This window comes from Podarcis filfolensis (genome assembly GCF_964270895.1).
Source record: "Podarcis filfolensis genome assembly, chromosome: 11".
Taxonomy (NCBI): Eukaryota; Metazoa; Chordata; class Lepidosauria; order Squamata; family Lacertidae; genus Podarcis; species Podarcis filfolensis.
In genome coordinates, this window is record NC_139613.1 from 26,908,326 (window position 1) to 26,934,821 (window position 26,496).

The 26,496-nt window shown below is 40.8% G+C and overlaps 1 protein-coding gene across 3 annotated transcripts; it reads left to right on the forward strand.

Annotated features, from left to right (window-relative positions):
• The first annotated feature begins 1,622 nt into the window (after positions 1-1,622).
• Positions 1,623-25,945, forward strand: CDK7 (cyclin dependent kinase 7). 3 transcript variants are annotated; one of them, XM_083576231.1, is made up of 14 exons: positions 1,623-1,788; positions 3,827-3,890; positions 4,260-4,462; positions 15,111-15,170; positions 15,821-15,854; positions 17,930-17,997; positions 18,723-18,791; positions 19,534-19,644; positions 20,146-20,264; positions 21,299-21,398; positions 21,651-21,737; positions 21,949-22,098; positions 24,353-24,500; positions 25,720-25,945. In XM_083576231.1, exons 1-14 carry the CDS (start codon positions 1,750-1,752, stop codon positions 25,743-25,745), a joined length of 1,278 nt encoding a protein of 425 aa, XP_083432357.1. In that variant the 5' UTR covers positions 1,623-1,749; the 3' UTR covers positions 25,746-25,945. The 3 variants fall into 3 exon arrangements, with proteins under 3 accessions (XP_083432357.1, XP_083432355.1, XP_083432356.1); XM_083576229.1 differs by lacking the exons at positions 1,623-1,788; positions 3,827-3,890; positions 4,260-4,462 and adding an exon at positions 12,872-13,063; XM_083576230.1 differs by lacking the exons at positions 1,623-1,788; positions 3,827-3,890; positions 4,260-4,462 and adding an exon at positions 13,805-14,091.
• Positions 25,946-26,496: the final 551 nt, after the last annotated feature.

Consider the following 26,496-nt stretch of genomic DNA (forward strand, 5'->3'; position numbering starts at 1 on the left):
CCCTTTATTTCCCCCCAAAGAAACTAGGTGCGCCTTATGGGACGGTGCGTCCTATAGGGCAAAAAATACGGTATATATTTTTTTGGGGGGGGGTGAACGAATTCCTATGCCCCACAAATAACCCAGAGATGCATTTTAAATAAAAGCATACATTCTACTAATGTAAAAACACTGATTTCCGAACCGTCCGCGGGCCGGATTGAAAAGGCAATTGGGCCGCATCCGGCCCCCGGGTCTTAGGTTGCCTACCCCTGATTTAGGCAAACCTTGGAGGATAAAGCCTACTGAAGGCTACCAACCATAATGGCTATTGCGCGCGCGCTCTCTCTCTCTCTCTCTCTCTCTCTCTCTCCCTCCCTCCCTCCCTCCCCCCTTCACTGTGGAAGCTATAGTACAGAATGGGAGAGAGCAGTTCTGCTTGCGGACTTGCCGTAGGTATTGTTATAAGAATTTAAGGTCTCAAATATGTAAATTAAATGTACAAGACAAACACATACACAAATACATAAACCACATGTCTGAAACAGTACAGGAAGGCAGTCCTGAAACCATTTTGACTCTCCCAAATTGACCAAATGTTTCTCTGCAAGGAGGGAGGAAATGTCTCTGTGCCCATCAATCCTGCCTTAAGGGCACATTTAAGGTGTGGATAGGGTGAGCATGTGACCTGGATTCAGGAATTAAGTATTTATAATAAAAGAGTGGCCAAAACCCAGATAATGCAATCAGATAACCTGCTAGACAGGAGATAAACAACACACTCAGGATTCTGTTTTAGACCGCCCCCTGTGATGTATGTATGATGTTTCTGGGGGGTGGTCTGGAGTTTGAGGGTGGGCAGTTTAAAAGGTCTATATAAGGGCCTTTGTTCTGGGTTCCTCCTCCCTCCGGCATGTGGTGAGTGAGGACCCTGTTGCAACAGTTTAATAAAGATGAGGCTTACTAGCTGCTTTGCTTCTCAATATTCTCTGGTTGGTCTCTGTTATTTTCTACCGATAGAGAACCTACAAAAGGACTCTGTATGGGCTCTTGGGTACCCCATAAGGGAAAAGGAGCAGGTTTTTTTTTTCTCATAACAGTACCTAGTTGGCCACTGTGGGACCAGGATGCTTCTCGAGTTGGGCCAAGGGCCTGATCCAGCAGGGCTCATATGAAGAAGTTCCCAACTGAAATAAATCCAGCAGGCCATTGCTATTGGTTTCTTGATAGCTTTAGGACACCCCCACCATCCATAAGACCAGGCTTCCTCAACCACGGCCCTCCAGATGTTTCTGACCTACAACTCCCATGATCCCTAGCTAGCAGGACCAGTGGTCAGGGATGATGGGAATTGTAGTTTCAAAACAGCTGAAGGGCCGAGTTTGAGGAAGCCTGCAGAAGACCATCCTTTCTAGAGAACAGCTTGCCTTGCACTAATGAAATCAATTGAAATGCAAAACAAAACACACACTCCCTGTCCCAGTAGGAACTTTTTACTTTTTTTCCCTCGGCTGTTAAGGACAAAATGGGACAAATCGAGTGTCAGGGACCTGCCCATGCTTGTCCAATTGAACGCTGAGCAGTTCAGTAACGCGGCGTGTGACCCCCGGCCTCTTTTCTTTCTCCGGATCCGCTCCGTGCGCTGAGCGTCGCCACCAAGGCCCCTCCCGTGGGCGGCGCTTCGCTAGGCCGCCGCCCGCTCCTGCTGGAAGCCCCGTCCCCCGTCGGCGCGCAATTTCCCCTGCCTGGGCCGGGCGGCGAGCGGTCACCATGGGCAGCAAGATGGCGGCCGCCAGTAGGGTCGTTCAGGTAAGTCCTTTAAGGCGTTTCTGCCGCAAGAGACCCCGCGGGCGGAGCGGCTTGGCGCACGGCCGGGCCTCGCACCTCTGGGCCAGGCTTCGGCGTCCGGCGGCGGGGAAGCGGGTCCCTGGCCCCGAGGGACTAGCGGAGGCCGGTGCCCTTGGGCGGGCAGGGGGAGAAAGCGCAGGAGGGAAGGCGGTCGAGGGGATGCCTGCCTTCCTGCCTACCGACCTCGGGAGAGGAGGTCGAGAAAGCGCCTCGGCTGGGGCCTCGCCAGCTTGGCGGCTTCGGAGGCAAGAGGCAGAGGTTTGTTGGGCAGCCTTTCCCGGTCGCTTCGCCTGTCCTCCGCGTTTGCCCCCGCGGGTCCCAACTCAAAGCAACAGGGTCGCAATGCTGTCCTACGGTGCAGCATCATCTTCCTCATCGCCACCATCGCCTCGGGATTAGATCCTTCTGTACCCTGCAATTTAACTCCGGATTAAGTCTCTCGTCTCAGCCCTCGTGTCAATCACAAGCCTGTCAACTGTAAATAAGAGTTGAGTGAAATATCAGCGTTTGCAGTTCCCCTGGCAAAAGAGGGAGAGGCACTAAAAAAAAGAAAAGAAAATAAACTGTTGGACTGGACATGTTGACGAGCAGCTTGACCCCGTTTTTGCTCACAGGCAATGCCTTAAAAGATTTCTGGCTGGTTTGGTGATTTGGAGAGAAGTGGCTCAGTCCGTTTTAGTGCTTGGGAAAGCAAGCGGGATGGTGATAATAACCAAAATAACTGGCAGTTTCCTGTCCTTTAGCAGTAAGGTGGCTAGAGCACCTTACTTAAATATTTGTACATCTTAAGTTTAGGGTGGAAAAGCAAAAGGTGTATAGGGAAAGGCATTGTTTGGGGTGTGAAATAACTTTTTCTTCCTCTTTCATAATATTGGAACTCAGGTCTTTGGCAGTAGAACTGGAATAGCCATACATATATATATATATATATATATACACACACTAATGTGCACAAAGCATTCATTAACTTAGGGAATTCGCTGCCACAAGTTGTGCCAAACTAGACTTGATGCAAAATGTGTCATTATTAGCCACTTAGTTTATGCTTTAAATGAAAATAATGCCAGGAGTAGGAGGAGGTGCTTTTCATCAGTACTGCAGCTTGTATTGAAGTTAGATTTAAGCTTTTCCATAACTACAGTTCCAACAAAAATCCCATTTTCATACTTGCCATTGGTTTGTTTTTTTTAAAAAAATGTAAACATCGTTGCTAATAATTCTTTTAGTGCCACTTCTAGTTTGGCTCTTAGATGGCTTTAAAAGGGAATTAGAAAAAGGTAGTTTTCCTATCATATTTCTGTCATGCAGGTTTCCCTTATTCCAGCACACTTTACTCTTGCAGAACATAACAAATTATCTACATTTCAGACATCACAGCAGCTATAGACTGCCACTTGTGAGCAACATTCTGTGAGGATAGCAAGTGATATACTTCCTGACCACCCCTTAGGTAAACAGTAAACAGAACAAAAAACCCTTTCTTCTCTGCAATAGAAATAATAATGGATAAAGAAACACTTCTGGAGAAATCTGTGCAATTCAAGTATGACTACTGGACCTTGTACTGAGTGCTTGTTAACTATCCATGCAGATAAACCTGCTGCCTCGTGTAGTACAATAGTCCACCAGCTATGTTTCATTTGTCTTTGGATAGCATTAGATTGTGAATGAATAAGTGGGTAGTGCTTTTAGAGTTTACATGATAGGTTTTGTTCTTCAACTGCTCCAACATTTCAAATGTAAAAGTTGAACTCTTCAAATGTCTTTGTATTTTGCTCCCAAGCAAGCCAGTTTGCATTGTATCCCATTCTACTCAGAAGCCATTGCTGTTGCCAGTGTTCTGTTCCAAAAGGAGTTGGGTTGGGCTCCCCACTAAAATGCCATTTAGCAACAGTGCTTGGTGTATTACACCTTTTCTTTGCAAGAAAATGTGAATATGTATATTGAATTGCTGTCCTAGTTATCTTACATTGCCTTCCATTTACCTGTTTTACTCTAGGTAGTGAAGCCACATACACCCTTAATTAAGTTTCCAGACAGAAGAAGTACTCCCAAACCTACAAGTAAGTATCTCTTTTTGTAAATGTATGTTAATTTTATCTAGTAATGTTTAGAAAAAGTTTAATCCCAGGCTTGTGTATTTATAAGTATGTTTTATTGGATTCCATGTGACCTACTTCTGTATAAGAGTGCATAGGATCACAGCCTTAATCACCATATTTCTTTTGCTTAGACTGGAAATTGGTGTTAACTGACATTTGCTGTTTCTTTGAACATACCATTCCATTCCCTTTTCACTTAAAAAAAGTTATTTTTGTTGTTTTTTCTGCAACGGAATAACATGGCTATTACTCTGAATGCTTCATGATCTAGGGTTTCCTGAATATTTTTGCTAAAGTAAATGGTTTAGAACCTGTCTCTTGTTCCTTCAGTACAGGAGCCTCTACAGTCAAGAGTGCCTCTGCCTCATGGTTCAGCCTCACAACTCTCTGCAGCAGGTGGGCCGTCACCATCTACAAATATTTCATTCTCCAGTAGAATTCAAGGCACACCTGACACTTCAGAATTAGTAAAAACGTTACCTCAAAAATATAGAAGGAAACCCATGTCGGTGGAAGAGATGGAGTATATCCAAGTAAGGTCCCAGAGATTTCCTACATAATTTATTCTTTGCATTTGTTTTACTGAAATATCTATTATGTTGCCTTTCTTTTATAAATTGGACACAAGGTGGCCATTAAATGAAATAGTTTAAACAGTTCCAAAATAAAAGCCTAGGGCAGTCAATGAGAATGTCTGCAATCTAGTGCTGCGTTGATAAAACAGTAACCAGCATTGAAACAGTTCCAACAGCCTCATAGCCAAACAATAAAATAAGCATTAGGTGAAAAACCAAACTGCCAAAACCTGGATAATATTTTTTTTTTAATAATCTTTATTACTTTTAAGACTTACAAAAAAAGAAAAAAAGAAGAAAAAAAGCAAGAGAAAAAGACAAAATAGAACAGAAAAGAAAAAAAGAAAAAAGAAGAAACAATACAATACAATATATAAACAATACAAAACACAACCTTAACACACTAATCTAAACAAAACAAAACAACAACAATTTAAAAACATATAGCATACCATTTCATTACTCTATCTTTCGTTCCCTTATTTCATCGACCTCCTCTCACCTCCCTTTTTGTATTCCACTTCTGTTACTTGTTTCAGCAATTCCTTTCCATCTTTCTCTATTTTTATCATTATGAATATCTTAACATATTTTTAGCCTTATTTTCCATTAATACTAAAGTACTTATTTATACTTAACTCCTTATAACATTTCTGCTAAAGCCATAAAGTTTCATTCCAACAATTTTCTAACACTCATTAATTTTACAATATTTCTATATATAAACTTTAAACTTTCCCAATCTTCATCCACCATCTCTTCTCCCTGGTCTCGGATTCTGCCAGTCATTTCCGTCCATTCCATATAGTTCATCAACCTGGAGATCTTCTGTCCGAGGCTCTTAAATCTTTTCCAAGTCCCTTCTGCAGTTTTTCTTCATATTCTTTGATGCTGAAGATGCTGAAGAGCAGGTCTCGGGGAGGCCCCGACCCAACCATGCCCCCATTCCCTCTCGACAGGCCAGCCAACTCTCCACAGCTAGAACCCAGGTCCATACAATATCTCAAATCATATTTCAAAGTTCCTCCAAATCCAAAGGCCTCCACAACTCCAATCACCTCCTGACCCAAATTCAGGGCCCAAAGGTCAGCAAATCCCTGCATGAAAGAGTCTATCCAACCTTCCTTCTCCAGTCCAAGCAGGGCTCCAATCTTCAAATTCTGACTTTTTCTATATTCATTCATAAAAGGCCTCCACTTATAGTCCTCGATTTGCCTCTGTAAGGTTGGGGCTCCCATTTGTATTACTTTAGGTTCAACAACAGCAACTTTCTCCTTCGTCTTCTCCCCAGTTTGTCCTGTCAAAGTAGGTTCCTGTGTCAAATCCTGAACAGTTAGATTCTGTATTGGTGATCACTTTTTGTCCCAAATTAATCACTTTTTGTCCCAAGTTCTCAAGTTTAGTATTCATAACATCTGTCTTCTTGTGGAGCTGTTCCAACGAATAGTTTATCTTACATAGTACAGTCACTAAGGCTCCTTCTGTCGACATTCTTAAGATCCAAGGTCAATCTCTGATTCTCACAGTTCTTATCTTGCAGCTGGAAAAACCCCAGCTCCACTCTTGTAACAATTTCAAAAGCTCCCTCTAGAGGGAAACAGTCTCCACTTGTATCAATCCTTTCAAACACAATTTAAACTATAAAGTTAGTTTCAATTTTCAGTTACTTTTCCTCCTTTTTAAACGCAGAAGGGGACAATGGAAACAATATATTTCTCTTATTTAGCCATCTGTCAACATACTTTCTGTTCACAGTCAATGAACTCTCCCAAGACGTCAGTCTTACTGGCAGCCCGTTTCCAGGTTCAGAGCAGTGGTAATTTGATTTTTCACTCTGTCCTGCAGGCTCGCTAAGTCCAAAATTTCCCCCCTCTTCTCCTGCTTCCAAGGGGGGTTTAATAGTTTTAACCGATGGAGATTTAATCCTTTACAAAAGACTTTCCAAGGCTTTAACTTGCAACGTCTTTGCTTCAATCTATTTACAAAAGAGGAAGGCGGACTTCCTGTTTAAAACCTTCCCGTTTCGATGCCAAATTGATAAATTTAAAGATCCAATTTTCCGTTCTACTCATGGGTAGTTGTTTAAAGTCAAATTGTCCACAGGAAAAAGTCAGCGCTCTCCGGCAACAGCGATGCGGCTTCACTCCGTGAAAGAAGCAATCAATTCGAAGCACCGCGCCACTCACCCCACTTCGCTCCGGATCCCCAAATCAGGGTTTCCCCACGAGTAGGGGAGGCGCAAAAGGTGCCAGCCGAATCCCAGGTTCACAAGCTTCTCCCACCTGTGATTTCAGTGGGTCTCCGCCTTCACCGTGGCGGTCAGACCCTGATTTCCACGGAGCAAATTCCTCCCGATCGGAGGAACTCCGCCATTGCCTGGAGGCGCCAACCCGGAAGTCCCCAAAACCTGGATAATAAGACAGCCTAGTGCCTAGAAAAAAATAGGTCACCAGATGTATCTTTCTTGGGATGAAGTTCCACAGATGGGGTGCAACTGCAGAAAGGGATCCCTCTCTCCTAACCTTTTCTAAACTTCACCAATTGGGGCACCCAGAGAAAGTTTCTGATGATAAAAACACAAAAACTCTGCTGGATCAGACTAGAGACCTATGGATAGTTCACAAGAAGGACCTGTTGCCAATAGCTCTTTTTCATTATTGTTTTTCAGCAACTGGTATTCAGAGGCCTGGTGCTTCTGTTCCTGTAGATACTGTATATCACAATTGTCATAATCATTATCATCTATTATTTGTACCCTGCCCATCTGACTGGGTTGCCCCAGCCACTCTGGGCAGCTTCCAACACATATAAAAACATGTTTTAATGTTTTCTGTGTTGTAGCTATGACGATCAGTTCCCAGGCCAGTTGATATGGAAGTGGGTGGAACATTGTGGAAGCCTGCTCTTAGACAGCCTGGCTTTAAATGTTAAAAACAGCAGTTTGCATTGTTCCCAGGAACAACCTGAAAGCCACATGCATAACAAACCATGATCTGCAACCTAGCTGCTGCATTCTGAACCAGTTTAAATTTTCAAAGGCAGCTCCATATATAATGTGTTATGGTAATCAGCCCTTTGTGTTACTAAAGCATACACAACTTGTGTAGGAGAGTGAGTAGCTGGCATAAAGGTACATAGCGCTATGAAAACAATCTCAGTATGCAGTATCCCTAGCTTCTACATCTAATATCCCTGTAGGAGTGCAACCCCATACAGTACAAGATAGCATCTTCAACGTCAGATAAGATGCCACTAGGTATCTTATCTTTAGTCAGCTCCAGTTTATTAGTGCCCACCCATCACATTACTGCAGGTGTGGAGAACCTTTTTATTATTATTTATAATTTTTATTAAATTTCCAAATTGTACATTTCAAAATAAACATTTAATACAATACCATATATCAGTTGGCGTACCTTCTTCTCCTTCCATGGTTCATTTTACTTATCTCTCATTTCTGCGTATTTTACTTTAACCATTTTAGTCTATTCTCCAATTTACATCATTCAATTATTAATCACACTGTTGAGTTTATCTTAATGCTGCCACCATTTTCAGTTGTACACAGTTATTTTCTAAAGAATCAGCAAAAAATTTCCACTCCTCTCTAAATAAAAATTCTTCTTGCTCTTGTAATCCATAAGTTAAACCTGAAGAGTCTATCATCTTAAGTTGCCAATCTTCCTTACTAGGGACCTGCCTCACTTTCCATCTTTGGGCTAACAAAACTCAAGCCGCCGTTGTTGCATACATTAATAGATTTCTCTGATATCTAGGAATGTCAGTTCAAACTATTCGTAACAAAAATGCTTCAGGTCTTTTTGGGTAAGTTGTTTTAAACATTCTTTTCAACTCATTGAAAATCATTTCCTAATATTCCTTAACCTTGTTACACATCCACTATATATGAAAAAAGGTTCCTTCAATTTATTTACATTTGCAGCACATATCTGATTCTGCTTTATACATCTTAGCCAACCTACTCAGAGTTAAATACCATCTATGAATCATTTTCATATAATTCTCTTTCAGTGTATAATATGCAGAGAACTAGAAATCATTCTTCCAGAGTTTCTCCCAGAGGTTTAAATCTATGTTGTGCCCTATATCCATTGCCCAGTGTGTCATAGAAGCTTTAACTAGCTCATTGTTTGTTTCCCATTCTAGCAATGTTATACATTTTAGACAATAATTTATCCTAATTCCATAGTAACCCTCTTTCAAACTGTGAGCTTTGGTCCAAAATCCATTTTTTAGTCTGTTTTATACAAATCATATTATTGATGGTACTGTAACCAATCCATAACTTGGCTCCTTACTTCTTCCATTGGTTTCAACCTGGGTTCACTACCTGTGCAGGTGTGGAGAACCTTTATCCTTCCAGATGTCACTGAACTACAACTCTCATGCATCCTAGCAAGAATAGCACATCACCAAGAATGATGAAGTTGTAATTCAGCAATGTCTGGAAAGCCAAGTGTTCCTACCACCTATCTTAAAATGGAACATCAGCTGCTTTGCTTGGACAAAAAGGAGAAATAGCAATGGGTGTCATCCACATTTTGATGACACTTTACTCCAAATCCCACATGACCTTCCTGGATTACATGAAATAGTTTCATGTTCAAGATTGCAGTGTTTGGGGGAGGACACTTAGTGCACAACTGTGGGTTGGACCCAAGGGACTCAAATTTATATTGTTTTGAAAAATACAGGCAGGCAGTTAATTTACTGGACCCGTAAATAGGAAGTGGGATATAGCACACTACAGAAAAGTCCAAATGGCAACAGAAAAATTATGTGTGGCTTGCTGTTATTCTGTATATCCCTATAAAGTTAGACATCAGTCACTTTATCCAAATGCAAATTGATATCAGTGCAATAATTGATTTTCTGTTGAAAGATAAATAACCAATATTTTTTCTTACAGCGTGGAGGTCCAGAATAACGCACAAGACTCCGGTTAGCTACTGGTGTACAACAAACTCTTATATTCACAACAAAGGCCTTCCTCACTCTCTGAATGTTATAAAAGTCTAAAAGCAAATAGCTTTGTTAAAGGTATTTCACGAGGGATGAGAAGGTAAATGCTTCTTCAGAAAGTGGCGGTGTCCTAGAACAGAAGACCATTCTGTTTTGAGAAATTGTGACTCCACTTTATACAACTCTACAATTAAAATTTTATTTTATTTGTTCTACTTAGCAATAATGGTTTTGTTATCTCCTTTGTAGCTGTTGTTGATACACTAAGGAAGAACAGCAAAATCTCGTGATGTTTTCACTGTTCATGTAATGCCTGTCTGGCATGAAGGAAAGCAATATTTGTTTCTTCTCTCCAACAGCATCAATCATGTCCTTTGGGAGAGTTTTTTTATAGGGTGGGAGATGTGAGAGACAGTATCAAGACAGAACTTGCAGGTGTTAGTGGATGAATTGTATTTATTAAACATCAGTTACATATTATTGCAAACTTATCTGCCTGCTCTTTTGGAAAGAAATACAGACCTCCATTCTTGACAATTCCACTTGTAGGTACTACTCTGACTCAGCCTGCTTGTCAGATGAAATGTAGTCCAAATATGCAGGAACTCGTTTTAAAATGTATTTCTAAGTTATGCCAATGACTAGAGGTTTTTCTTTTGAAATCTCAAAAGAATAAGAAATTAAAATGTTTGCACCATCTACTCATCAATCAAGTTTAGTACTGATACTATCCTTTGGTCTCAAAATGGACTTTGTTCCTGTGATCCTCATCAGTTGTGATGTAAAATGAGGATCTTTTGAAGGCTCAGGTGCCCATTTATTTTAATGAAATGAGGCATCTATCAGTACACATAGTAGTAGCCAGAGATACCCTCCCAACACCAGTGTCACTGTTCCTTATCTATAGTAAGGTGAGGCCTACCCAGTTATATGGCTGGGAGCACTACAAGCAATCTGACACTCCTGCTGCACCCATGTCGTCCTGAGCTTGCTCCTTCTCATCTTTGTGCTTTAGAAACACAAGTTCAAGCTACTAACATCAGTTAGAGTTGAGGCCTGGAACTTTTTTTTCCCTATCTTCCAACCACTCCCAAGTTTGCAAGGATCACTGGAAATGGTTTCTGAGTGGGGGGAGAGGGGCAGGGATTGATAAAGCTGTGTTCTTAAGTGAGAATTCTATAAGTGGAAAGTGTTGGAAGTATAGGGAGATCCAGTTATGTATAAATTTCATTGTAAAGAGGTTTCCCATCTATTGCATACAGCTTCCAGAGAATCTGGAACTTTTTTAAAATGCAAAGCATACCTGCTACCACTGAACTATAGCACTTCTTAAAAATAAATGCATGAATGAAATCTGCCAAGGAAGGCAATAAACACGCCTTGCAAATAAAATGCTGGTCGCATCCACATTGTAGCAGGATATCTACTTCCCTTTTGATTCCCTGGTCATCATGAAATGACATTTCCATTTGAAAAAAATGGGTTCTCTTCCAACCTACATCAAATTGTGGAATCTTTTAAATGTGATGGGTTGATTACAAATAAAGCTGCAACTGTTAATTTTGAAGTGCTTATTTTGCTCTTTAGTTTATCTACAAAGTGGCCTTAAATAAAAAGCCGCAGGGTATAAATCCTGAAAATAAATAGAGTAATAAATGCATATTTTGTTTGGAAAGTCCAAACAACAACAACAAAACAATCAGGATGTGCATGCCTACTTATTTTTTGGAATTTGCTTCTGAGTAAATAAACTTGTATCACATTGTGCTGCATTTATATTTTCTCAGACTCATTTGTGTGCAACCAAACATGCATTTATTATATTACCTTTACTGCTGTAGTCAGGTGTAGTGGCTGCCTTGGCACTTGGGAACTTGAAAAGAGGGAGCTGCTTGAGCAAAGTGATTGAGGTTCACTGGAGTTTGCTCACTCCCCTATAAAAAGGTAAAGGTACCCCTGCCCGTACGGGCCAGTCTTGCCAGACTCTAGGGTTGTGCGCTCATCTCACTCTATAGGCCGGGAGCCAGCGCTGTCCGCAGACACTTCCGGGTCACGTGGCCAGCGTGACAAGCTGCAACTGGCGAGCCAGCGCAGCACACGGAATGCCGTTTACCTTCCTGCTGGTAAGCGGTCCCTATTTATCTACTTGCACCCGGGGGTGCTTTCGAACTGCTAGGTTGGCAGGCGCTGGGACCGAACGACGGGAGCGCACCCCGCTGCGGGGATTCGAACCGCTGACCATGCGATCGGCAAGTCCTAGGCGCTGAGGTTTTACCCACAGCGCCACCCGCGTCCCTTTTCACTCCCCTGTAGTTTTCACTAAACTATGTGTATATACTTGCCAACTTATGATTGCAATTTATATGTGATCCAGTACAGTGGATTGCGTTCCATGAAAGCTGATGCCATATTAAATACTCATTTTCAAGCAGGGATGAGAACCTGTGCCTCTCCAGGTGTTGAGTTGACTTCAGCTCCCACCAGCCTTGGTCAGCATGGCCACAATATCTTGTGGGCCACAGGTTCTCCACCTCTGCTTGTTTTTGTTGCAAGACTAACACTACTAACAACAGGCTTCCCCACCCCTCTCTTTTGGGATGGCAGTGACAGCTGAGAAACAGGTATTTAGACTTTAGCAAGATGTGTTAGGGCAGCAGAGGGCTCTCACAGAAGCAATGAGACGAGTTAACAGGGCCCCTCCCAACTTTTCACATTACTTGTTACGATAAAACACACACCTACCACTTCTGAGGGCATCAGGCTAGCTCACCAAGTCAAACGGCTGGCAATATGATATGCACAGTTGTACATCCAACTGATAAGGTCTGACTGCTGGTGCAACTGCTTCTTCTCTCTGCCCAATGGTAGCGCTGGCCCTGCTGCAATCTGAAGGGTGCTTTTGACTAGCAAACCCCCCACCTCCCAGCAATATTAACAAGTATACATTTCTGGCCTGTCACCAGCTGGTCATCCCCAGTGCCCCTCCCCACCCCAGGGCCACACTTACAATATGGGGATACTGGAGTTCACTGGCAAGGTGCTTTTAAACGTGTACAAAACAGATTAGAAATCAAGGCAGAGGGTTTCTCTGCCGCTACCTTTCTTTAGGCGGGCGAGGCGCGAATAAACCTGCAGCTTCCCAATAATCAGTTATGTCGAAACCCCGAATTTCTCCTCTCTCTTATTTTTTAATGGACAGCCCCTCACTAGCACTCCTGGGTGGGCGGAGAAGTTGCGACCCGAGAAGAAAACCACGGGTTTTTCTATCCCCGTAACAGCTCTATGACGGATTTTACCTGCTCGTCTATCCTTTCCTATCTCTGTGTTGAGAGGCTGTCGTCACGACCGGCGGAAACTTCGGGGGGAGGGGGAAGCGTCATTTGCCCGCGTGCGTGGCGCATGCGTAGAACGCGGTGGGAAGGCCGGTGGTGTACGGGAGAGGGGGAGGAGCCGGAGTCGCGCTGGTTTCCTGGAGGCGTCGTAAACTTGACGGTTTTTAAATCGCGCTTGGTCGGGATGGACGCCCGCGCGCGTGCGAAGCGCTACGAGAAGTTGGCCTTCCTGGGCGAAGGGCAGGTAAGCCGGACTCGGCTGAGGGGAGGGGTAACGGCCGGCAGCAGCAGCTTCCGTAAGGCTCCGGTGGAGGCGAAGGAGAGGCACCGCTTGAGGGAGTTAGCCGGGGCGGGAGCTGCGGACGCCCCTCGTTGCTCCCTCCGAATAACGGCGTCGCCTTCAATGCCACCCAGTTAAGCCGTCACCTGCGCAGAGTTCACCTTTTTTGAGATCGACGACACGCAAACTTTCGCGCTTTGATAATAATAAAACAGTATTTCCACCCCAACCCCACTTGCCCTTCGCCATAAAGGCCCCAGAGGACAGTGATGCAGTTAAAAATAAAGTGAAACCGATGTCTAACGCAGCGCCCAAAATACAGTTTAAATAGGAAAATAAAGGTCTCGGCTATCAAAGGCCAGGTTAAAAGGTGCAGTTTCAGCATAAAATGGAAGCTGCATTAAGCACCACTGCAGAGGGGACGAAATTCCACAGTTTGGGGGCAGTCACGGAGAATCCGCTTTCCAGGGCTCCCAAAAAGCTTGAGAGCAGAGAAACTATGAAAAGCCGCCCCCTCTCCCTCCTAATATATAAAGTTGCAAGTCTAACTCCACTTACCTGGGAATAAGCCCCATTTAATTTAAGAGGGGTTACTTGTGAGTATACATGGCTGGGGTAGTGCCATAGGTAGTGCCATAGGTGTTATAGGTTGTGGAAAGCATCTGGAGATGGGCAATAGGCATTTTTTCCCCCAGAGACTTGAAGGTTGTTTGCTCATTCCAGTTTCCCAGGTTTGTATTTCAGAAACCTAAAGCACCTGCTTGACTGGAGATGGCACACTCGAAAGAAAAATATCTGTTCCACGAGAAGCCTCTGTCAAAGCATTTTCAATGTGGGATCAATGGCTTAGCACCTAGAAATATTAGCTGTTCACAAAAAAATAAAGGGATGGGTAGTTGACTGGCTACTCCCAAAAATGACTTTGATCTGTCCTTTGATGTCATGAAGGCTTAGGGCAGCAGCAAAATGACCTGTTAAAAAGAACCTGCTAGGTATGTTTGTGTAAGCAGTTTGTTGCTCTGATCAAATCTACTTACAGCCAGACCTTTTTCTCATCCAGCTTTGGACAGAGAGAAGTGTTTTCCTAGCCACCCAATTGTTATCCAATGGTCAAACCTGACTTACAATGGAGAACAAATTTTTGAGGGGCAAGGGTTGTACCTTTTCATACTTTAGCCAGAAAATAGCATATGTCTGCTGTATCACTGATATCTCTGTTTAAGGCTGTTGCTTGACCATCTGGTTAGTAAACTTTTCCAAAATGGAGTTTGAAGGTTGGTGACTAGAGAAACAGTGGACAGTTGCAAAGTAACCAACAAGGAAGTAGGAGGTCTGCATTTTGCAGCTAGCTGGAGTGAGAAGGTAATGATGGGGAGAGAGACTCAAAAGTAGTGTCTGACTTTTTTTGGGGGGGTGCTGATGTTACAGGCTGCTGGAGCTGGCTGTCTAGGTCCTGCCTGCTGCTCTATATACAAAATTATATTTGAAATTAAATTGGGAAATCAAACCCTGTAGTGCAGCCACTGAACTTCCTTCTTAATAGGGATATAAGAGTGTAATGCTTTCCTGCTTCGTAGAAAGTCTTCCAGTATAGGACATGTTCATTATGTGGGTAGATTGTCATATGTGACATTATTACATGTGGAATTCTCACATTTATGTACTTTGAGGTTTATACTGATGTTTGAAACAGCTTTGCTGGGGGTTGGACCAGATGACCCTTGTGTAATTATGCTGTATTTCTGGAAATTTATCAATTAATTTCCCTTAGTTGCTAGTACTGACCAGCTGAGAATGACATTAGAGGGAAGGCATTTCATGAGTTAAAGGTGTTCAACATTGTTCAACATTTTTACTGTTTTACTGTTTTTATTGTGATCATTTGTATTTATTATAGCATGCCTCAAGATATTTTATAGAAAAGAAGACTAAACACTTTCTAAACAAAAAGCAAGGCTGCCGCTATATAATTAGAAAACTGATTTTTAAGATGTGCTCTTTTTCTCTTTAGTTTGCTACAGTTTATAAAGCAAGAGACAAGAATACAAATCAAATTGTTGCTATTAAAAAGGTGAGTTAGCTTTCTTAACCTGACAGCATACCTAAACCATGATTTGTGCTGACCATAGCTTGGAATCCTAGCCACACTGACGATTTTTCATTTATTTATTTATTAAGCAACTCATAAATTGTTCATTGATATATTCAATTGCATTAACCAGGGCTGGTCTGCCCATGAGGCTGACTGAGGCAGTCACCACAGGCAGTGGAATCCTAAGCAGTAATGTCCCTGCAGGTGCTTCGCATACCCCTCCTGCTACTGGAGAAACAAGAAGGTGCAGCAGCAGCTTCCAGTGAAATCTCACAAAATTATTGTGAGCTCTTGTCACTACTGCTTCTCTTCACCACTCCAGGTAGTGGTGGGCAGCCTGCCTACTGCCACTGGAGAAGTAAGGAGAAACAGTTTCAGCTTCTGGGTTCTAACCATGCATTTTGTCTGACCATGTTTTATGTAATTGTGCAGAGCTTTAGTAACCTAGAGCAGGTAAAAGCTGCAGTCTAAGCACACTTAAATAAACCTCTCAGAAATTACTTCCAAGTAAAAATACATAGACTGAGCTGACAGTCAGTTTAGATACTTACAGAACAACAGACTGTAGCCTTTGACCTGCCTTTGGTAATGAGAAATATTGTCTTAATTAAACCATTTTCTTATTTTAGATCAAACTTGGGCATAGATCAGAAGCTAAAGATGGTAAGTTTTTGAAATGCACATATATAAATGAACTATTTTGCATATGCTAGAATATTGCTACCATGCTGGTAAATGACTTGCTGTTCTTTTCAATTTTGAGTGGAAGAGATAACAAATGAGATCCATGTAATTGTTTGTTTTGAAGTAGACCAGTGGCATAAGATCCATACTCCACTGGTCCTTTGGTGATTTAGATAGAAAACATTCACATTTTTTTCCCTTTAGTGTTCTTGTTTTATTTTTATCCATGGACAAAATTTTAAGCAGTGACATGATTTTGAATTGAAAAAATTCTGATATCCTAGTAAGTGATCTAATTTAACATGCTTATTTTACTTGTAGTTAGTCAACAGATCTAAAGAAAAAAGAAGAAAAACTGCCAAGCTTGCCTAATACTACATTTGTAATTGGCATCTGTTCATTGTTTCTAATGAACTTATGAAGTGGAATTTTTTCAACGTAAAATTAAAGCCCTGGAAATATTCCTATTCTGTATCACTGATTTCAAGTAGAATGTACTTCTTTATGTGAATTGTGCAGTCCATCAGTTCAGCAAGCTTGTATTCAGTTTAATTTATTATTTATCTTCTGTCCTTTTATTAAAGTAACAACTGAAGTAGTTTACAATTAAAATATATAGTTATTTGTTTATCCTTCCTCCCAAGAAAGCCCAGTATAGTAAAACAGTACATCATTACAAAACAGAGTAAGCTCAATATAAAATATCATTTGTAAAAACTTTTAGATACCTGTGCTAAGATTTCATGTAGGGCATCTTGGAAACATGTTACTGTTTAAAAGCTAGCCTATTTTTTTAAGTGCTTACAGTCATTTGATAAACAAGAAGAGAATGGCAATGCCAAGAGATAGTTCCACAGTCACAGCATTACTGCTGAAAAGGCCCTTTCTCTTATTCACATCCACCTGATTTCATGTATGGATGGAGCAGAAAGTGTGGCTTCCAGGAGTTATCTCAGAGGCTGGACAGTTTCACATGTGAGCAGGCTGGTCCTAAAATAACCTGGTACCAAGCTGTTTAGAACTTCAGTGGTGACTGCCAGCACTTTAAATTGAGCCTGTAAGTAAATGTTGAAATGAAATAAGATTGGAACATGACTACAATCTCCACATGGCAGACAGTAGTCTAGCAGCAGCAGTCTACACTAGTCCAAGTGTCTAGACATTGTTTAAAGGCAGCCCATGTAGAGAACATTGAAGTAGTCCTGCCTAGTAGTAAATAGGGCATTGATAACAGAAGCTTAGTTCCATCTTTTCAGGAAGAGTTGCATCTGGCAAATCAACTGCTTCTAGCAAGGCAGTCCTCTTCATTCCTACCACCTGCATATCCAAGGAAATCAAGGGACCAAGGCATACCCCAACCCACACATTGGAAAACAATCTCTTTAGACATACTAAAATGTTAGAGCATACTAAGTCGTTTGGGTGATGCTGGGCGACATAGAGAAGAACAGTAACTAAAATACCTTGGACCTGATCCAATGTAAGTTCTTGCTTATCTATTGTTGAAGCAAGAAAGATGTGAATTAGCCTCTCCTTTTGCCCATGCCATTGCTTCCTCCCTAGTATAGAAACACTGACATTTGAGGGAAAGTTTTATGACATCTTAAAAAGTACCTCAATCTTGTTTTAACTACAATAAACTGAGCATCTTCTTCATTCAGGATGTGAGGGAATGGGAATTACATTGATCTGAAATACTTTCATTGCCTAGAATATTTGAAGTTGTGTTCTGGAGCTTGATTCTTATCAGAAATATTCACCAATTTGAAATAAAATAGTAGTCTCTTGTCCACAAAATGTTATGCTTAGTCTTCATGAACATTATTCCCAGAGTACAGAGACCTGCTCACCTGAACTAGGTGACTTCAGGATTTGAATCTCTAACCTCATAGGCATAAAACTAGCAGGTATGTGGCGTAAAGAATTGTGGCAAAAGTACCAATCCCTGTTCCCTCTCACTCAGGATTACTTTGAGCCACTAGTACCACCAAATTCATACACTGCTGAGGGTGTACAGTTCTATTGTTATCGTCATGATTCTTATTTCAATTCAGGTATAAACAGAACAGCCCTTAGAGAAATAAAGCTACTGCAGGAGCTTAGCCACCCAAATATTATAGGGGTAAGTACAAAGTGCTGCTTGAAAGGAATATTTCTGTATTAACAATATTTAAATACTATCCAATAACAAAGTCCTCTGGTTGGTTTATAATAACAGTGAAACAAAACAATAACTAATAAAAGTGAAGCAGAGAATAAAATCAGTATAACAAACTCTCAGCAACACCCAGATATGATAGATACATAGATGAGAGTTTAAAGGGCCTTGGAAAAGAAGTGTTTAAATTTGAGGCCCTCTTTATACCTGAGACCCAGGTCAAACTCCCCTTCGAACTTCCCTCTGATTGGCCATGCCTAAAAGTGAAGACTCATAAACTATCCTTTTTCCAGGCATTAGGAGTTTCTGTTGCTATGGAAGACAACACAAAAATGTGCCAGATTCAAGAAGTACTGAAAACTGGCTGCAAGGGAAGAGTCAGGAGCACACTTCTGATTTTTCTTCCTTTTCAGGATTGGGTTGAAGTTTCAAGACATGGCTTGAACTTTTCTGAGCATGGTATCATAGGACTTCAGGCCTGGGAAAGATGGGTGTGGTTTGCCCCAAAACAGCCTGGCAGGCCTAGTTAAGGAAATCAAAAGGGTGGTGAGACTCAGTCACTCTGCATTGCCTAGAGTGCTGTAAGCCTGCCAGGGCACATTAGAGAGGATACCTTGACCAGTGTGCACACACACATTGGATTAAGGACATACTATCACATCAATAATTTGAGTGTATTTCTCTTCCAGCTTCTTGATGCATTTGGACACAAATCTAACATTAGTCTAGTATTTGATTTTATGGAAACTGATCTAGAGGTAAGATTGCCATTAACTGGCTACTGACTTAATTTTGTGGCCGATGATTAAGCTTTTGCTTTGTTTATACATTGAAACCAAAAGTCCTGGGGGAAAGTTATAAGAGTTGGAGAAGAGACATGGAGGAAGGGGGTGGTAGAAGAGAACAACAGAGAAGGCAGAACAGTATGCCTCTTCATTGCATCTATTTTTAGACTGTAAGCCCCTTGGGGTTGGGATCATCTTTCATTCTTTCCAAAGAGTTGTGCAGATAGGTGGCGCTGTATCAATACTTTTTAACATAAGCAGAATAGCAGGTTTTATGCATAAATAACTCATATGGTAGGTTTAGTAATACAGACTTCATTTGAAGGGAAATAATTGTAATTGCTTAGGATGCCACCTACTTAAAGGAATTCTCATTACTAGTGAGAAAACATAAGAATATTAGATACAAAGTTCACAGAGAATTTGGACAATTTGGTCAGAGTTCAGAACAGGAAGTTGCTATAATCAATACTTTATATAGGTCTAACAATGTAGATAGTGAAAATACTGAAAGTGAGGGCATTACCAATCACATTATGATAATCAATTCTATAGCATTTCTGGGTCAGAGAGAGTGATTTAGCTAAGGCTTGCTAATTGATATTTTGTTATTGGGGACATTGTGTACCCCAACAGATACATCTGTGTAATTTTTCTGGTTCTTTAAAAAGCATTAAGCTTCTCCAATTTGTAAAATGCAATATATATTTTACAGGTTATAATAAAGGATACTAGTCTTGTGTTGACACCTTCTCACATCAAAGCATACATGCTGATGACACTTCAAGGTTTAGAATATTTACATGAACACTGGATCCTTCATAGGGTAAGGAACTCTAGGAACAAAAGGAACAGCCTTTAAGACAATGAGAAATGGCTCCCATTAAGGTGTTTGAGATGGAAATGTGATTCTCCATGTAAATTATCTCAGTCTTAACAACAAAACGTTTCTTGGTCCCTTTTGATTATTATTTTTTAAATGCCCCCAAATCTGAGGTTTAAAACTGGTATATATAAAAAAACAGAATAAGTAGTTGGGATATCTTAGCTTTTAATAGTTATCGGCAATTTGCGTGCAACATTTTTTAAAAAATTAATCCAATTTCCAAAGCCTTCTGATTCTCAGAGGCACAAATGGATATAAATGGCACAGTCTAATTTACCATATCTGATCAGTCATTGTAGTTTCTATTTAGTGCCTCAGTTCTATGCAATCCTATTGCCACTGCTTTCAGAAGCATATTTCTGGTTAAGGTGAACCTTTGATCACAAAGCAAAATATTTAAGTATTCTCAGCGATGGCATATTCATGTGTTTCCCCTTTAAGGATCTTAAACCAAATAACCTGTTGCTAGATGAAAATGGAGTTTTGAAACTGGCTGACTTTGGTTTGGCAAAATCTTTTGGAAGTCCTAACAGAGTTTACACACACCAAGTAGTAACAAGGTAAGAGAGAGATCCCTCAAGGAACACATCTGGTCCATTGGTATGACAACTTCATCTGCTTGCCCAATCACTATGTGTGCATGAAGATAGGAACTTGAATAAGACAGCCGGTGTGATTCAGAGTTGAGTATCACATGAGAACTGGAAGACCCTGGTTCAAAAACCACACACTGTGTCATGAAGCTCAGTTATTCTAGGCCCAGGGGTCAGCAAACTTTTTCAGCAGGGAGCTGGTCCACTGTCCCTCAGACCTTATGGGGAACCTGACTATATTTGGGGGGGGGGGGAATGAACGAATTCCTATGCACCACAAATAACCCAGAGATGCATTTCTACACATTCTACTCATGTAAAAAAACCGCTGATTCCTGGACCGTCCGCGGGCCAGATTTAGAATGTGATTGGGCCGGATCCGGCCCCCAGGCCTTAGTTTGCCTATCCATATTTAGGCCAGTAGGATAGGTTAGGTAATCCTACCTAACCTATCTCACAGGTGTGTTGTGAGGATAAAGTGGGGAGGGCCATGTACACCCCCTTCAAATATTACCGTATTTTTCGCTCTATAAGACGCACCAGACCACAAGAGGCACCTAGTTTTTGGAGGAGGAAAACAAGAAAAAAATATTCTGAATCCCAGAAGCCAGAACAGCAAGAGGGATCGCTGCGCAGCGAAAGCAGCGATCCCTCTTGCTGTTCTGGCTTCTGGGATAGCTGCGCAGCCTGCATTTGCTCCATAAGATGCACACACATTTCCCCTTACTTTTTAGGAGGGAAAAAGTGAGTCTTATAGAGCAAAAAATACGGTAATTGCATCCACTTTTGAATGCCAGTAAATTGTGCAGTACTAATTTAAACAGCTATTTTGTCATCTTTGTTGGAGAAAAAAAAGATTAGATTTGCACCATTTTCTTACAGAAAGAACAAGATAAGATGTAAATCTTTAGGCACAAAATAGGATAGTGTTTGTACTGAAGGTACTGTGCACAGCTCATAAATGGAGGAGGGAATGCAGCATGTCTTAACTTGTTTTTCAGGTGGTATCGAGCTCCTGAGCTACTGTTTGGTGCTAGAATGTATGGTGTAGGCGTGGATATGTGGGCAGTGGGCTGCATATTGGCTGAATTGCTCCTAAGGGTAAGCTCTCAGTAAAGCTGTCAAATGACATTTTCTTCTGCTCTTGCGCAAATGGTTTATCTTCTGGCACTTTTACATGTGGGAGGAGTGCTGGAAATGCAATCTTTGTTCTGGGAACCCTCATGTTTGCTTTAAACTGATCCAATGCCATCTGCTTAGCAGAAAAGTTCAAAGATTTTAGGGCTGAATTTCTTTTTTGTAGGAGTTCAGAACAAACCAATCTTGAAAGCCACTGTATTCATCTTTCTATAGGTTCCATTTTTGCCAGGAGACTCTGACCTGGATCAACTCACAAAGATATTCGAAACCTTGGGTACTCCAACAGAGGAGCAGTGGCCTGTAAGTTTTTGAGTTAACAACCTTGTAACAAAAGCTGGCAGGGAGAATTGATGGAAACTTGATTGTTTTGACTTGCCTGCCTGTTTGACTAGCTTTATACTTAATGTGTGTTTACAGGTGAGAGGACCATTAATGACTTTTAAGTATTCATTATGTGGGTGCTGATTTCTCTGTGCTATCTTTCTTTCTCCTCCCCCCCCCGCCTCAATAGGGTATGACCAATCTTCCAGATTATGTGACTTTTAAAAGTTTCCCTGGAATGCCACTTCATCATATCTTCAGTGCTGCTGGTGATGATTTGCTAGAACTGCTGCAAGGCTTATTTACATTTAATCCTTCTACTAGGGTCACAGCTACTCAGGTATTTAAATTTAAATTTCCACCCATTAGCTTAAAACTGTTTCTGTCAGTATTTAGCAAAAATATGTTCTGCACAAGTCTCAAGCAGAATTGCTTTATGTAATGGAGTGTATAGTTCTTCCAGGGGCACCTCCACAGATTTTTATTGTGATATTTTAGCAGTGCGTTCCTAAACATGTTTGTATCTAGACAGCCATTTCAGCTCTCTTTCTGATGTCAACTGATCTTTCAGTTTGTGTTCTGATACCTGCTTCATGAAGTAGAAAAATGGATTACATCATTTGAGATGAAAATACACCTGTCAGAGGACTGCTCTGAAAGTCTGAATTCAGACTGGGATGCTCACCAAATAGCTTTACCCAGTTTCAGGGGGGAAGAGAAGAGCCATCCTTGGCATTTGACCAGTGCCACCAATCCCATTGCTCTTGTAACAGACTAACCAAAGCAACCGAGCAGTAAAAAGGGGAAGAGAGAGTGAGCTGGGCCTGAATATTTTGGTTGGGGGCAAGAAGCAGCAGCCTGTTTGACCTGTCAATATTTAGTGGCCAAGAAGTATTTCTTTTTTAAAAAAAACAAACTTGTTTTTATTAAAGATTTTCTTGGGTTACAAAAGTATATGCAGCGTTTCTGCTTTCAGTTCATAAAGTTCTTTCTACAGGTCATTTCTATTCAATGTGAGACGCTAATGTAATAGTATAAAGTTGGAGGAGAAGTGAGATGGAGGAAAGTTGTTCCCTATGGCTCAGACAGCAAGCAAAAAAGGAGGAACAGGGTGCCAAGCCAGCAGCTTCACCACTTGTGAAGCTGAGGCCCACAATGAGAACCAATATGTCAATTGGCCCAGAGTGTCTGTGGCAGAAGGCACATCTTCCACAGCAGTCTTATCATTCTAGTTGTCTGAACCTATTCAAGTTTACCTCATAGTAAATTAAGTGGGACTTAATTCCAAGTACATAGTTTTGCAACTTGGGGAGGCATGTATTTTGAGCTCTTTGTTGCTTTTTAAAAACTCTTACTGAAACAAAGGGCTGAAGCAGCCCTCTTTCCTGAGCCACGGATTGAGAGCTGCATATGAGAAATGTGTTTCTAATTGCTTGTACCTTTTTATTATTTGAACCTGTAATTATTCATTGTGGATGTTCCTTCTGGTCTTAATTTCCCTGGTTACTTAATTGCAAGTGTTTCTTGGTACAGACCAGTGATGTGGAAACTTGTTCAGTACTACAAGCCACATCAAAAAGCAAAGTAAGACTTTTTAGTTGTGCATAATTACCATAACTTGGCTATAATTTGAAGGCAAAGCACAGCAAAGCAAAAGATGGTGATCCTATTACATTTATGTTACAGTCTACTGCATATCCCATAAAGTTAATCCTTGAATATTTTTTGCTGCAGTTCAAAAGCTATTTGCAAACACAAATATTAATTGGGAAACCATGGGAAGAGAGGGAAGTAGCTGGATGAGATGTCAGGACTGCAGAAATTTTATTCAGAATGTACATGCAATCCATATGTTCTAGTGCTATACAATTTGCTTCATCCAAAAGGAGTTTATTTAAGCATTAACTACACTATAAAAATGTGTTTTGCCTAGATGCAATACACGGAATTATTTGAGGACAAATATAGGTTCCAGTCAGATACAAACCATGCAGATATTGATTATATTATAGGAGAAAGTTCACAACTGAAAAACATTAAGTTCAGGGCTATGTGTACTCCACTCTGGGGTAGGGAAATTCAGAAATTGCATATGCAATCTAAATTATGTGCCAAAAAACTGAATTATACAACTTGAGCCATTTTGCATTTGCTATTTTGCATAATTCTAGTTTGAGAGAGAGGTCAGTGAATTTCTGCTTTCAACCACTGTATATCTTATTCAACATTCCTCTGACTTTCAGCATGTATTGCTTTCAAAAATAATCAGAATGATAGTATATGCACAGCCCTGGCTGTGCCCACATTTAAGAAAAAGTGTCCACAACACACAAATGCACACAGAATCTTGCAGGGGGAAACCTGCATAGAACTGATATTGTGAGGAACCATAGACAGCCTCAGTGACCATAGACGCTATTCATCACCACCACCACTGCCACCCCTCACGCTCTTTTCCCCCAGCACACAAAATATTACTAATTAGCCAAGAAAGCTACATATTATAAACTTAAGTACAGATCTTACAGAAATAGTGTCATTTCTAAATACAGTAGTGTCATTTTTTATTGTTATCTCATTCTGTTCTCTTGAAGGCACTAAAACAGAAGTATTTTAGCAATCGGCCAGCACCAACACCTGGAAGCCAGTTGCCAAGACCCAATTGCCCTGCAGAAGTCTTGAAAGAGCAACAAAACCCAGCTCCAAATTTGAAAAGGAAAAGACTGGATGGAATAGATCAAGGTAGCAACATTTTTAAATAGTCTTTTCCAATGTTAAGTGTAGAATTTAAACACTTATCATATGTCCAGATATGATTTCTCACTATATCCTTTCCTTTGCCTGCTGAAAACATTTTTAGTCATGCCTACCCAGAAAAGCTGGTGTGAATTTTAATATTTTTAAAGTATTTTAATTTCTTGTATGTTGTAAAGTATTGGTCCCACCACCCGATTTTATGATTCTATCTTTTATATACTATTTTGAGGTTTTTTACAGTCAAGTGATGTATAAAATTTATATTTATTTATTTCACAATGTAACATTTAATTTGCTAGCCTGGGCCTAGAAACACTGGCCTAGAACATCAGTGTGCATATCCTAGCTGACTTAAACCATTCTAACCAAAGGGTTGCAACATTGTAGGGTTGCTCACGCAAACTTTTGCACTTAATATTGCAATAATATTTCGGGGGATGGGAGTGTGGCTAGCTAATCATTATGAGATCAGGAGCGTTTCTCAGTCTTGCATTCTTTCACTTGATTTTGATAGATTTCCTTTATTTTTTATTTTTTCCCTTTGAAACTAACTATGGTTTAATGTTAGTACGCATGTAACACTAACTGTTGGTTCCCCAAAGGGAGATAATGTGTTTATGATATCCCAAGCATGATTTAGAAGATCCGGTGTTGTTACATCTGCTTGAGATGCAACAATTGTTCTGCCGTTGTAAGCAGGGAAGTCTAGGCTTGGCAAATCCTTGTGCAGTGCACCTAACATGGGCAGGTGTCTAAGTGGAGGGCGTCAGCTATGATATTTTCAAATGAGACTTTTTGATGAATGATGCTTCAAGAACCTGGCAAAAGCCCAGAGATTCTTCCTTATCTGTTCCAGTCCCAAAACCTATAACCTTTGCTGGCAGAGGTTACTGAGAAGAGCAGAGAAGTATCATGGACAGGAAGCAGACTGTATTGGAGACACAGTAGGGCCACTGGAGACACAGCTAGCTTGATTTTGTACTTGCTGAAGCAGTATTCTTTCTCTACCCACCCACAGTTGAAATGGAAATGGACAGTAGAGTTTGTTCTCCATATGCTAGCCCACATTTTGACACTAACTAAAACGATGTAATTGTGATAAAAGTTTGAAATAGGTTAGGCACAAGCAATCTTACTATTGCTGTAAGACATAAGAAAAAGAAAGACAAACTGATGTGCATTAAACTTACCTCTCTCTTCCCAGGGTTACCAAAAAAATTGGTGTTTTGACTACTGTGGAAACAGGGATATTGAATATTTCTGCTGCTATGAAGTCTGAAAAGATCAAATAATGTGAAAACTCAAAAGTCACAATATGGATTAAAGCGTAATTTGTAAATGTAAACATGTAAAATGTGTGTAGTGTTACTCTAAAAACCATGTATTTTTATTGCTTTGCTTTTTTAAAAAATAAAAAAGTTAAAGACTCACTGGTTAATAATATATAATAGGTGGGATATGGGAACTTGGCATATGGTACTGATGAATGAGACCTTGTGCTAGAAATGCCCTGGGGGCTGGAATCCCAGATGCAGAGATTGGAAGTCTTGGTAGTGATGAATCTTTGTTTCCCCAGTATCTGCTCTAGACAAATTAAAAACAACCACCAAAATGTGTAGTAATCTCATTCCAGTTACATATGCCAGTGCAGTTGTAGAAAATAAGGTGATTTAGTAGAAGAAGGGGATTCATTGAGTGTCAATATGAGCTACAGTATTACCAGAGATGGTTGTGAATAAAATCATATTCTACAGTGGAGAAAGTTAGGTTTAGCTGTAGCTTGCTTCAGCCTAGACTGGTATGATGGATTTAGGGCAAGGCCCTAATTCCACATTTATAAAATGAGAGTAGGTTCTACCAAACAGGGATATTACTACCAAGCCCCCTGCTAAGCCATGAGTGAAAATAAGCCCTGAATTCCTGCTTGTTAGCTTTCTTGATACATCTGGTCGGCCAGTGTGAGACAGGATGCTGGACTAGA

Excerpts from the sequence above, each read along its gene's own strand:
- CDK7 (XM_083576231.1), top strand. The coding sequence starts at position 1,750 with ATGGGCAGCAAGATGGCGGCCGCCAGTAGGGTCGTTCAG. Across the intron at positions 4,463-15,110 it reads AAGAGATGGAGTATATCCAA|TTTGCTACAGTTTATAAAGC; the intron begins GTAAGGTCCCAG and ends TTTTCTCTTTAG. Across the intron at positions 20,265-21,298 it reads ACACACCAAGTAGTAACAAG|GTGGTATCGAGCTCCTGAGC; the intron begins GTAAGAGAGAGA and ends CTTGTTTTTCAG.